Source organism: Ascaphus truei, chromosome 4 (genome assembly GCF_040206685.1).
Source record: "Ascaphus truei isolate aAscTru1 chromosome 4, aAscTru1.hap1, whole genome shotgun sequence".
NCBI classification, from domain to species: Eukaryota; Metazoa; Chordata; class Amphibia; order Anura; family Ascaphidae; genus Ascaphus; species Ascaphus truei.
This window is the reverse complement of record NC_134486.1, coordinates 398,330,463-398,344,341: the sequence shown is the minus strand read 5'-3', so window position 1 is coordinate 398,344,341 and position 13,879 is coordinate 398,330,463. Positions and strand designations below refer to the sequence as shown.

General features: G+C 47.2%; 1 protein-coding gene across 7 annotated transcripts in view; it reads left to right on the top strand.

Annotated features, from left to right (window-relative positions):
- EPHX2 (epoxide hydrolase 2) overlaps positions 1 to 13,879 on the top strand; it is a 384,986-nt gene that overhangs the window by 12,181 nt on the left and 358,926 nt on the right. For all 7 annotated transcript variants that reach the window (XR_012801228.1, XR_012801227.1, XR_012801226.1 and 4 more), the window contains exons 4-5: positions 10,921 to 11,111; positions 11,317 to 11,439. Coding sequence is in view for 4 of the 7 variants with exons in the window: in XM_075598616.1 (XP_075454731.1) it covers positions 10,921 to 11,111; positions 11,317 to 11,439 (314 nt within the window). In the remaining 3 variants the exon portion in view is untranslated. The remainder of the gene's footprint in view (positions 1 to 10,920; positions 11,112 to 11,316; positions 11,440 to 13,879) is intronic.

The following is a 13,879-nucleotide window of genomic DNA, read 5'->3' as shown; positions in this document are numbered from 1 at the left end:
AATTTTGCCGCCGAGGGAAGCGCAGGGCCGGTCATGTGACTGCCAGAAGCCAATGGCAGTCGGCGACGTGACGTGGGGCCCTTGCTCTGCCTCCAGGTCTGCCCCCGCCCGACTCCCACCCGCTCCCACCCGGCACACAAGCGCGCTCGCTGACGCTCATGCAGGGACACGAAAAATCTCCTGCTCGAGCAGGAGAGCATGAGCGTCAGCACTGCCCAACGCCGCTCCCTGCACCATGTCCCAGGCCTAAGACTGTGTCCATGCTGACCGTGCTCATGCTTGAGCGGTGACGTCACCAACCCTATAAGCATGAGCGCCGGGTGTCCTGTCTATTTTGCGGGGGGAGGGGGAGGGCATTGGGGGCATGTTGAGCGCAGATGGACGCAGCCTAATGTGTGCTTTTGTCTGATACACTTAATGGATTATGTGTGTACATTATTATTATGTATAATGCGCTAGCATATGCTGTAGTGCAGTACGTTAGGATTTGAGGGAGAAAAAAAATGAGATAACCGTAACATACATTGTTGCAGTAGTGAAGGAGGGTCCTGCCACAATGAGCTTATAATCTATAAATAAGAGTAAGTGGAAGTATAGGGTACAGGGGGGTGAGAAGGTTTATTGTGTTTTGGATTGTGCAGAGCAGCTATAACATCAGCGGATGGCTATAAACGGCAGCCTAAAGGTATCAGACGCCTTTGGAGTGAATCGGGTGGTATGATCTCCAAGAGAATCTGGGGTAAAGTGGTATCGGCTGCACAGCAAAGAGACAGATGCAGGGGGAGGCACTGATGAACTCCACGTCATTGAAGTTGCATCTGTATTTTCCTGATGTTAATCCTGCCCATGCTGTTTGTATGCTGTGTGTATATAAAATATGTCTTAAAGCTATGTGGGGGCGTAACCCTTTATTACAAAGTAGAAATTGTTGAAGGGTTATGTATTGTACTGAGCCACTTTTAATTAACTGAACTCGACTTCTATTTGGAATCTGATCTCCCCCTCTGCCTACTGAAAGCTTCCCTTGTAAAAGATAGACAAATACACTTGGAAAAGATCACATGTAGTTTAAGAAATCTGAAGATTATTTAAGTTTGTGTTGTTGACGGCAGCTGCATTTTATTTAGTTACTCACTCTCTCAGACAAAGGTTGAATTTATACAAATACAAAAATAGACATAAACCTGGCGCATGTGATATAAATGTGAAGTGATATTAAAGTCCAAAGTTAAAGGATATACAGACTGTAAGTCCCAATCCTGAAAGGTCAGCTGATGATAGATGGTTTCAAAATCACAGTTCACAAAATGTAAAGCATACAGTCCTCTTCACGTTGTATGTTTAACCTGCAGATGTGTGACATTAAGCAGAGAAACAGGACATTGCGCAGTATATTTGATTGCCAATGTTGCACTTATTTCTAAGCTCAATAGATTGCCTACTTACTAGAAGTAGATGAAATACATGCAGGGGAGAGAATCTGTGCTTGGAGCCTTCTGTGTCCTGGTCGCCTTCGGTAAATCACGAACCCCTCGTGGTGTCCTCCTCTACCGTGGATGTTTAGGAAGGTCTCCCTTTCTGGAACGTAGTCTCCTGGATCAGTCTTAGGGTCCCTGCGGTCTTTTATTCTCCAGTGGGCATAAAAGAGGGCAAAGGATTGCGCAGAAATAAAAACTTTTATTGGACGCCTACCTAAAACAGTTAAAATACTCACAAAAGTCGGTGAGTGTGGGGGGCAGTACCTCTTAGGCTCCTCCCTACGCGTTTCGTGACGGGGAACGTCACTTCGTCAGGGGATTGCCTAAGAGGTACTGCCCCCCACACTCAAGCTGCTAGTCACTGAGAGGAGACGGTGACGTCATCCGAACCGCGCCGGAATCTCGCGAGGTACACGCGGCACCGACGCGGACATTCAGAGACAGAGTGCAGCTTTTTGGGTGTGCTGGGTCGAGCACTTCTTTGATTTTACACTCCAGGAGACTACGTTCCAGAAAGGGAGACCTTCCTAAACATCCACGGTAGCGGAGGACACCACGAGGGGTTCGTGATTTACCAAGGCGACCAGGACGCAATGTCCTGTTTCTCTGCTTAAAGTCACACATCTGCAGGTTGAACATACAACGTGAAGAGGACTGTATGCTTTACATTTTGTGAACTGTGATTTTGAAACCATCTATCATCAGCTGACCTTTCAGGATTGGGACTTACTGTCTGTATATCCTTTAACTTTGGACTTTAATATCACTTCACATTTATATCACATGCGCCAGGTTTTATGTCTATTTTTGTATTTGTATTCATGTGTAGAGGTTTATTTTGGGATATTACTCAGTAGATCACCAGGCTGCTTTTTTTTTTTTTTTTTTATGTGTGCACTGCACTGTTTAATTCATTTGTGCACTGCACAGTCACATTTCGGTATAGCGCTTGTCACAGTATATTTTGTAATTTTAAAGGTTGAATTTATATTGGACAGAGGTTTCCTGTATGAACCTCTGAGGTATTCACACTTTTGGTCATCTATAGTATTATAATAAAAAGTACCTCAATGCGCAGACGAGACACTTGCCAACACCTGTTAATTTGCTGCCTTAGGCTTTTTTTTTTTTTTTTAAACTTTTTATTATTTATTAACTTTTTTTTGGGGGGGGGGGGGAATACAGAAAAGGAAAAATGAGGGGAAGGAATATAAATTGACACACAATTGTATATATAATAGTATACAAAGATAAATTAACAAACATTGCCCAGGCTAACAAGGGATAATGAGTGAGAAAAATGGGATGGGGAAGGACGGACACAGCTTGAAAAAAATGGAGTTAGTCACCTCTCCAGCCACCAACTCTCCCTCCCCCAAATCCATACATTTTTTTTTTTTATTTTTTTTACTGGGAGAGTCAGCAGTTGGAAGCAGACAATAGCTTCCCCTTAGGACTCTGATATGAGAACACAAGTCTCCCCAAAGGCGGCAGTCAGAGTAGCAGCCGTTTGCTTATTATCTCAAACATGAAATGTCTGTAAATTGAATGTATAACTTCTGTTCATTTAATGTTTTGTCACTATAACTCTGTGCTCAGAACATACTTGAAAACGAGAGGTATCGCAATGTATTTTCTGGTAAAACATTTTATAAATAATTCTTGCCAACTGTAAGGCCTTTATTCAATATGCTACTGTATGAATCCACTAATCCATGCTTTAGAAGATTTTTGTCCCTTTCATTTGAATTGAACTGTACTCCATAGCCCTGGTAAATTGCTTAAAAAGAAAAAAAAGATTTGCAAGAGCTTGCACTCCTAGTACGCACTGTACCGGAACAGATAAGGGTGGTGCGCTATACCGTATGCTGTTGCGGGTCTAATCCTGCAGTAGGACCTATTTTGGAACAGATTCAATAGTAGAAAGGCAGCGAGCGGGCACTAGTAAATTGAAGAAAAGTGTCTTCCAAATGAGGAATATGTAACCTTAAAGATACCCCCCCCCCATGTCAATTTACAAGTGCCAGTTGCCTTTTTATTATTGAAATAGCTTCACACATTGTATGGGGTCACAGGATCCTGAATAAGCATCATGGTCTTTAGTGTCTGGTTATAGTTGCACTATTCTTAGGGGCATATTCAATAAAATGTGAGCATCCATACACAAAGACCATTTAAGGCAAGAAATATCAGGAGTTTAAATCCTACTCAATACAAATGATGGGAAAAATGTTACTACAAAAAAATTATTTGCATGCAGTTTACATAACAAGTGGTCTGTTTAATTTTTATTTACAAAATGTTTTACCTGGAAGTAATACAGAGAGAGTTACCTCTCGTTTTCAAGTATGTCCTGGGCAAAGAGTTAAGATGACTAATAATACATGGTACATAAGTGAACAGGGTATACCAGGCGCGCCCGCCCGCTCACGCTGGCCACACATTGTCTCATCGAGAGCGCCCACCTGCTCAGCGCCACCTGGGACCAGGCCTAAGGCCTCGGTCCCGCTGCGCTCGTTGGCGCGGGCGGCCATGTCGCGAGTTCCCCACCAGCAGGGGAATCCTCGCGAGCCGGTCCCCCCTGGCGGCACAGCTAACTACACGCTGTGGCGCGTCAGCCGCTAGGAGACACAAGAGAATGGTGTTTCCTAGCGTTGACGCGTCACGTGGTGTGGCTGTGAGCCAATGGGGAGGGGAGGCTTCGGGAGGAGGAGAGGCTTCGGGGAGCGGGGAGGAGTGTGGAGTGAAAGCAGGTGAGTGCCTGTCTGTGTGTGTGTCTGAGTGCGTGCGTGTCTGTGTGTCTGTGTGTCTGCCTGTCTGCCTGTCTGCCTGTCTGCCTGTCTGCCTGTCTGCCTGTCTGCCTGTCTGCCTGTCTGCCTGTCTGCCTGTCTGCCTGTCTGCCTGTCTGCCTGCGTGTGTGTGCCTGTGTGTCTGCCTGAGTGTGTGTGCCTGTGTGCCTGTGTGCCTGCCTGTGTGTGTGTGTGTTTAAACTTACCCTCAGCAGCTCCAGCTCCAGCCCGAGTCCGTGGAGGGAGGGGGGGGGGAGAAGAGTAGCGGGTCCCTCCGCTCAAGCCACGCCCCCCCTCCCTGTCAAACCTCCCACTCCCGCCCACCTCCCGCTCCGGCTCCCTACAGACCGCATATCGCGGTCTGTGTATGTCAGCGCACCGCCTGTCTGCAGTGCGGGTGCGCTGACTCTGGGAGCGGGGCCTTAGCCTAAGTGAAGGAGGAGCGGCCGGATACTTTGCTGAATCTTGGGACCATGAACAGTCTTGGAGTCAGATCTCAGATAAGTGCTGCATGTGGTAGAGGTGAGGGGCTTGTTCAGATAGGTGGGTAGCTTGCCTAGAAAGTATTTGAAGCCAAGACAAGGATGATGGACTAATGTTGGTAAGCAGGACAGCCAACAGCAATCATGGGGCCCAGGACAAATGAAAGGAGCAGGACCCCCTCTTCCCCCCCCCCCCAACCCATAGGGAATTTTTTTTATTAGCGCGCAACTTTTACTTACCCCTCCCCAATACATATAAAAATATCCCTCCTTTCCCCCCCCCCCCCCAGTACATGTAAAAAAAAATACATCCCCAATACAAATAAAAATCAGCCTTGTGCATGGTATGGAAGAGAAAGGATCCGGCGCCACAGCCTGTCACAAACTTCAGGGCACTTCCGGGTTGTAGAAAAAACTTTATTGGACCTCACAAACACGGCTACACCAAAATCTCCCCCTCAACGCGTTTCACGTTAGGAACAGCGCTTCGTTTTGGAGTGGGAAGACGTGGTCTGAGCCTGCATATTTAAATTAAAAAAGCCCGCGAAAACGGACTTACATATTAACCCCTGATGTACATAACTGATTAACTATATCCAGCTCACACCACATCATGTTTAAACACAACATATATCTTTAGGCATAAGATCACATATAATTGTATTACTCCAAATGCCAGATGTGTTGTATTCTAATAAAATATTATCAGGGATAACTTAAAATGCCTATGCAACATTTCAACAAAGAACCTGACATCTAGGACTATTATAATATAATAATGAACTACAAACAGTCTATTCATATAACTATCAGCTAAATCTCCGTGTCATATTCATATAACACATGGAGAATAATTAAACTAATTCAAATAAATATATGTTAATTTGTCCAAGAACAGGAGAAAAGGGATGGGATGGGAAGGAAAAAAGAGTTGGATAAGAAGGTAAAGGGGAAGGGGAAAAGGAGGGGGGGGGGAAGAACAACATTGAAGAGGCAAAAAATACATTAAAACCATAAATCATTAATAAACAATGATGAGCTCTAATACCATAATGTTGAACAATAAAGCAGAATCATCAAATATACAGATATCAAAGGAAACAACGCAGGTCCCTTTCAATATTCAGTCCATTGGGTTGCAGTGTTTGAAGTGTAAAGATCCAGTGTGCTTCTCGCTGGTGCAAGAGTTTAATACGATCCCCAGCCCGTGCGGGTAATGGGATATGTTCTAATGCTATACACTGTAATGATCCCACTGAACCCAATGGACAGGTATTGAAATGGATAGATACTGGATGCAGCATATCTTTATTCCGTATAAGCCTCAAATGCTCAAGAATAAGAATCTTAAGGATTCTACTAGTGAGGCCTACATACTGTTTGCTGCATTTGCATATCAATAGATAAACAACACATTCTGTTTGACGTGATGAATGATTTAATTTAAAACCTGCGTGTCATCTCGGTTGGAAAAATGTGTGGATTTAGTCATGTTGGGACATATTTTACATCGTCCACACTTATATGAACCTAATAGTTTAGGAAACAAAGAAAACATGTTACCAGTTGACTTCTTTGGCCGTAACATACTGGGTGATAATGTATACCCTATTGTAGCTGCTTTACGGAATAGCATGCGAGGGCCGGAGCACACCATATTATGGATCGGGATCAAGAAATAATGTACCCCAATGCTTCCAGATAATGGATTTAATTGCCCCTGCTTGCTCACTGTATCCAGTGACAAAGTAGGGTGCATCAGTGTTCCCTACAGGACATTTCTGTCTGGATTGACTCATATCCATACTAATCCAGAGACACTCTGTCAGTAGAGAGAGCTAGATCAAAGGCCTGATCAAGATCCTTGGCTGTATACCCTCTTGACAGAAACCTCCCCTTCATCTCATCCGCCCTGCGAAAGTTCTTTCTACAACCCGGAAGTGCCCTGAAGTTTGTGACGGGCTGTGGTGCCGGATCCTTTCTCTTCCATATTCTACCTTCAGAAGGCTGCACGCCCAGAACCGGAGCCTAGAGGAGAGCAGGACCGAGGTCTTAAAAGTGAACTCACATAGGTCAGAGATGGGAAGGGAAAACCTTACCTATCTTCAGGTCCGTGTATACTCTCCTGCTCCATTCTGTGTGACCCAGATTGACACCCCAGGATGCTGGAACTAACTGCCAGATCGCAGGACAGACTTTCTTATTGCTTGCCTTGTGCATGGTGCCCGGTGGTTGCGGGGAGGGAGGGGGGAGTGTGCGGTTGGCCGGTGGCGGTGAAGGGGGGACGTTGCTGAGTGGTGCTGTGGAATGGGCAGCGGGCCGGTTGCTTAGGGAGGGCCAGTGGCTGCTACGGGGGGGGGGGCTGTTGCGTTGGAAGGCCGGTGGCTGTAAAGGGGGTGCCGTTGCTACGGGGAGGGGAGTACGTTAGGCCGGTGGCTGTAGGATGCCTGGGGGGGCAGGGGGGGTGGCGGGCTTGACGGCAGTTAGGGTTGCCAGGTGGCGTGTCCAAAAATGCTGGACACTACTAAAATATGCGAGACCCTCCCAATACATTTAAAAAAATACCTCCACGTCCTCCCAATACATATAAAAAGTACCTGACCCGTCTCCCCCCCACCCCAATACGTATAAATAATATACCCCAACCCCCCAATACATATAAAAATCAGACTTACCTTGGGGAAAGTCTCTGGCCAGGCCCGGTGGCTGCGGGGGGCCTTTGTGCCGGTGTGTGCAGAGGGCCGGTTTTTGAGGGGGGCGTTGGCTGGCGGGGGGGGGGCGGTGACTGCGGTGTGGGGGAGGGGGCCGGTGACTGGCGGTGTTGCGTGGGAGTGGCTGGCAGTGCTGCGGGGGGCTGGTGACTGGTCGGGCGGTGACTGGCAGTGACTGCGGGGGACCCGAAGGCAGGTCTCAGCAGTTGCCGCCGGCCCCGCTCCTCTCCAGGCAACTATCCCACGCTGCTGCTCACGCGTGTGCTGGGCCTCCCTCTCACGCCTGCGCACCAGAAGCTTAGCCCAGCTGACTTCCGGTGCTGCCGTCAGAGAGACCTGCCACCGGGTGCATCCACACTGGGGGATTTTTTTTTAAAATAAGGGCCATGCAGGGGGCCCGGGCGGCCGGAAGCTTAGCCCAGCTGACTTCCGCCGCTGCCGTCAGAGACACCTGCCACCGGGTGCAGCCACACTGTGGGGGATTTTTTTTTTTAATAAGGGCCGGGCCCCCTGACTCACGGCCTGCTGGTAAGCATAAGTGTTGGTGTTATAAAGGAGAGAGATTACAATTAGTGTGGTCTCCTTCATATCTGTAAATAGAGCTCTTTCCCCCACTTATTACAAAGGCACTGGTTATCCTATTGAACTCATGGCAGGGCATGTCTATACAAATTCCCATTGCCGCATTATGAGTGTTGCCAACAGTGGGTGGGTTAGGAAAAGGCAGATTAATTTATATTTCTAGCGGGAAAAATATCTGATATTTGCTCCGACCGCAGTTCTTATAAGTTTGATTCATACTCTTTGTCACAGTTAAAAATAAAGGGGAAGTCATGTCTACAAAACATGGTATTACAGTGATCTTTAGGGTTTTACCATTTTGAAGTAAAATTAGGAGAAGTAGAGAATTTATTTTGCCTTTAGATATGGTTTGAAACACATGGAAGGTTTTTATGGTGATTCGGGGCATTTCTTGAACTTTTTATTTTAATACCTCAGATATGGTACAGTGGCGGCCGCCTTTAGCCTCGTGCGGCCGTTTCAACGCGATTTTTAAAACCGCGGGCAGATGCGGCATGTTCCGGCCGTTTTAGGCGCTGCGGGCGGTTTCATTGTTTAGCGCTATTAGCGCTGTCTAGCCATGAATGCGGCTGAACGTGGCAAAGTGTGTGACATACGGAAAACATCCCCGAAAAAATTCGGGGATGTAGGAGGATAAAAGGGGCCGCAACAGTATCTAGGAGCATGTATGTATATCTTTGGGAGAGTTACATCTGAAGAACAGACCTATAAATCATCTTAGAAATTCTCACCAAGCTCCCCCTGATACTCTAAATAAAAAAAAAATATATATATCTATGTAACGGGTATTCCCCCACCCAATCGCATATATGGCGTATGTAAGGGGAACCTAATGTACCTGGTGTGGTGCTTTACCTGTTAGGCTCACAGGAGGGCTGAGCTTCCGCCGTGGGGAACCTGGGGCAAGTACAATATGAGTAACCCTGTACTCGGTGCAGCGCCTCCACCTGCGATTGCTCCCACCAGAGAGGGAGTGGTTCCTCGCAGGACAATATATATTAATACACACACACTCAGCATGTATAACAACCAATGCCTTTACTATGATAACGAAGGGTGGCAATAACACATAACATGTACACTTATACTCTAACAGTATAACCTTAGCGGCTCCCTCACTCATCAGGAGTACGTCTACGTCCCCTCACCGCAGTGCCCCACACACCGTGTCCATGTATAGCAATATGTTGGTATAGGCTCGGTCCTCTAGCCACTCGCTAGTGTCCTTAAATAGTTGAGCCTAAGGCGGGATCAGCGACTGGTGACCGCTGTTGGTGCACTTGTTGTTATAGTACCTTCCGGTCACGGCGGTGACCGGTACCTCTTCGAAAAGGGTCAGGCGGATCGCGGTCTGCCTCCTGGGTCTCAATGTCCAGCCGTCTGGTCCCAGACGACTCGCCAGCAAACCTGCTCCGCACTCTTGTCCCTTTGTCCCTAGCTGGTACTCAGTAATGGTGATGCTCGCTGCTGCTATAGGCCGTCCCTACAGCACATCAACCTTAAGTGACTTCAGGGAACACTCATAGGGGCCTACGGGGTAGCCTGTCCTATGCAGGTGGGTCACTGACCCCCTGCACCCACACTACCTCTCCCTTCACCACCCGGGTCCCCTCTGACGTACTTCTACCTAATACTCACAGCACCTGTAGCAACGCACTGCAACCTGCTTGGTACCTGCAGCAAATGTGCTGCACACACACAATGCCTTCTTGTCAGCCCTCACAGCACTGACAGCCGTGACACTGACAAGACTGCACACCACACGCACCTAAGGGCAGGGTCCCTAACCTAGGGGCCGTCCCTCAGTACTTACCCTAGTGGGGAGTTGGGGCCTGCCTGGGATCTGGGGAACCTTACCTGGTGTAGGAGCCACTTGCTCCCTACATCCATCATTCCCCTTCCTGCTCCCAGCTCCAACTGCCGTGCTCCAAAGCCCGCGAAATGTACCTATTTGCCTGTCTGGGAATCCTGGTCTCTCATTGGCCACCTTGAGGCACCTGGTGCCTGCCTCTCTATGCCTCATGGGAGTTGTAGTCCAGTGGAGGCTGCTAATCCCTTGGGGCCGCGTGCGCGATTCTCCTGCGCATGCGCGAGTCTCCAATGGCTGCCGCAACTCCCTGACTGTCCCCGCGCATGCACGATCACTCATACGCTCGCGCAACCTGTCATGGCGGCCCCCGCTAGCCGGGTGCGCCGCTGGGACTGAGCGCTCGGAGCTCTCCTTGCACTGGCCCCCACCTTCGTGTTGTGTCGGCGGGTCCGTCGCTGCCTCCGGCGGCACCCGCGAACGCTCGGCACTTCGTGAGGGGGGTCTCTGGGAGCCGGAGGGCACTTGGGCTACATCTATATCCATAATCCATCCAGTGTATGTTCACACATTTCCAGTATGTGCTCTGGTGTGGGAAGTGAAGGCGTACAGGCTTTGCTGTTTATCCTACAGTTCTCCAGGTTGTACGGTACCAGTCCAAATCTATTGCTTTTAGATCTATTTACAATGGTTTTCTCAGCAATTTTTCTTTTAACTGAGGAAGTTTTGTCTTTAAGAAACAGAGTTCCACCCCCTACTTTTCATCCTGTCAGGCAGTATTACGTGTAACTAATCCTTGGGCTATATTTTAGCGTCCAGACTGACAACTCCCTGCGTGAGGACCAGTATATGTTATTGATATGACCATGGACTGAAGGGGAACAGCATTTCATACAGCTATTAGGAAGGAAATTTAGTGCACCGCCTGTGTTTTTTATTCCAACTTTTGCAATATTTTGTCTGTCTGTTTTTAAAACAGTGCACATGAATTGGTTAATCTTCTGGAACTGGACATGTCATTGTCCTGAGTCAAATGTGCACATATAATGATATATGTCTATCTACTTTTAGGGTTTAAAACATGTGTTTTAACAAACAACTGGATAGATGACAGCTCCCAGAGAGGCCTCTCGGCTGAAGTGCTCTCTCTGCTGAAGCGACACTTTGACTTGCTGATTGAGTCGTGCCGCATCGGGATGAGAAAACCAGAAATCAGAATATATGAATATGCTCTAAAAATGTTGCAGGCAAAACCAAATGAGGTTAGCTTTTGTTTTAATGAAATGTAAATATTTCTTCTAATGATTAACTTAACTTTCATCTTGTTTAAATATATGTAAATTGGGCATTGCTATCAATCCGGTCTACACTATACATGCTGTCTTTTAGACTGTAAACTGTTCACATAGGTACCCTCTTATTAAATGTATAATACAGGTCAACAACTGGTAATATCTTCAATTGTAGACCATTTTCCTCGATGACATTGCTGGTAACCTGAAGCCTGCTCGTGAGATGGGAATAGCAACTGTGCTTGTGAAAGATACAGACACGGCTTTGAATGAGCTGCAAGAATTGTCAGGCATCCAGGTAAGAAACAAGCAATTGTATCATTTGTATCATTTTTCAATGTGTATTATGTCTATCGGTTTTATTACAAGTAGTGTTCCGCTTTTTCTGTATTTACAAGTGTTTACAGGAAAAAAAAATTATTAGAGAAATTCCGTTTTTACGGACTTACACCAATTCTTTGTAAAAAAATAAACAAATACATAATGCTTGACACGATAGTTGTGAATGTCCCGCAGCCTTAATTAAAGTGTTTTTTTTTGTTGTAAAACGAAGCACAAAACGGTAATATTAATATTGCGCTATGATTTGGCTCACGTATGTCACAAGGAGATGGTGGCCTATTTCATTGCTTGTGATTTAGTGTGTGTGTTTTTTTTTTTTTTTTTAAACTTTCTTTTTTATTGGTTTTTGTATACATACATGGTAAAAGAAAATAATGTCAACATTTGTAGTACGCAAACAAAAAACTCTTTGGGACGTACAACACTAAACGGATGACGTGATGGGGAAACGACAAGACATCACGACAACACACACACGACCACGCAGGAAGGTGGGGGAGGGGAGAGTTAGGAGGGGGGGGTGGGGAAGGGGTCAGGCGATGATTCTCCATCCTTTTTTCTTCCATCCGTGGCCACCGGTGGACTGCCACCTCCGCGGTACTACACCACCACATCGACTCGTACTGTATTGCATCTGCTATACTATTTCTACCCAGGTGAACCCTACGTCCAGTCCGCCCGTCCCATCTCGCTCCCGGGCCCCCTCAAAGGAGAACTTACTTGCTTCAATCATAGCCAAATTGTGCTATCAGTCACCCCTCGGATGTCTGTCTGGGCCAGCCAAGGCAGCCAAACTTTTTGGAATTTGTCACCGGAGTCATTAACTAGGCTCGTTAATTTTTCCATCCGGCATATGAACCAAATTCTATTCCTGATCTTTGCTATTGATGGAACTGCGTTCTGATTCCACAATGCTGCGGTCTCACACCTCATAGCCGTTGCAAAATGTGCTATTAATTTGTTCCCCGAGCGCGAAACCTCCTCTGTGGGTTTGCTTAGTAAAAACAGCCACGGGTCAAGCTTAATTTGGAGGCCCAAAAAGATCCTCTGTAGCCAATCTCTAATCTGAATCCAAACTGGTACTATTTTCGGGCAAGACCACAGCATGTGTACCAAGTCCCCCCGTTCCCCGCACCGCCTAGGGCAGAGCGGGGAAGAGCCCGGGACAAATTTAGCCAATCTAACTGCGGTGAGATACCAGCGCAACATTGCCTTATATGAGTTCTCCTTTAATGTCGTGCAGATGGAGCTACTAGCTGCTGCCCTGAAGATCGCTGTCCAGTCCTCGTCCTCTAATGTGCCCTGTAGATCTGACTCCCATTGGGCCATAAATCTGGGTCTGTCTGTATCCTCCTTGTCAGCACCGACCACCTCTCTGTACAAGGCAGAGATCAGTCCCCGCGTGTCTGTACCTCTCACGCAGAGCCGTTCAAACTTTGTTAGCGGTGGTCTCACCGGGTGTGCGTTATAAAATGCCCGGATCTGGAGGTACATATTAAATTCTGTGTTGGGGATGTCCGTTTCTGACTTTAATAGCTCGAAAGATTTAATTGTGTTGCTGCCCTCCAGATCCTTCAACCTCCTCAGACCCAATTTGCGCCACAATGGGAAACTCTTGCCCGCTAGTCCAGGAGCAAAATTCGGATTACCATATAAGGGGGTCATAAGCGTATGTTTGGAGGTTAGCGAGCGGCTACTTTTAGACGCCTCCCAGACCGAGAGCGAGTTGAGCACAGAGGTCAGTGGTTTGTTTATGTCCTTCACCCGTATCCTCGGGTACCAGATTAGGTCCCCGAGCTCAAGTGGGGCGCACATCTCCTTCTCCAGTGCCACCCACCGCCTAAGCTCCGGGTCTCCGTGCCACTGTGTGATTTGGCACAATTGCGCCGCTTTGTAATAGGACATAATGCTCGGGACAGCTAGACCCCCCCCCCCCCCTCCTTAGCCTTCTGCATCAATTTGGCGTTTATCTGTTGTTTTTTCCCCTTCCAAATAAATTTCGAGATCTTTTTGTAGTTCCATGATATCTGCCCATACCACGGGTACCGGGAGAGTCTGAAACAGGTATAGAATCCGGGGGAGGATGTTCATCTTGACGCTATAGATCCTTCCTAGCCATGAGATACCATATGCTGCCCAGTCTTGTAATTCCTTTTTTAGAGTTTTCAATAGACTGGGGTAATTTGCTTGATATATGGAGCCTATCTTTTTTGTGATATACACCCCTAGGTATCTTATGGAGGAGGGTCGCCATTTAAACTCAAAGTTGAGTTCAATCAGCTTCTCCATCTCTCGGGGGATATTAAGGCTTAGTGCCTCTGATTTTGCTTGATTTATTTTAAACCCCGAGATCTGGGCAAATTGGTCTAGAAGCCCGAACAGGTTAGGTAGCGAGA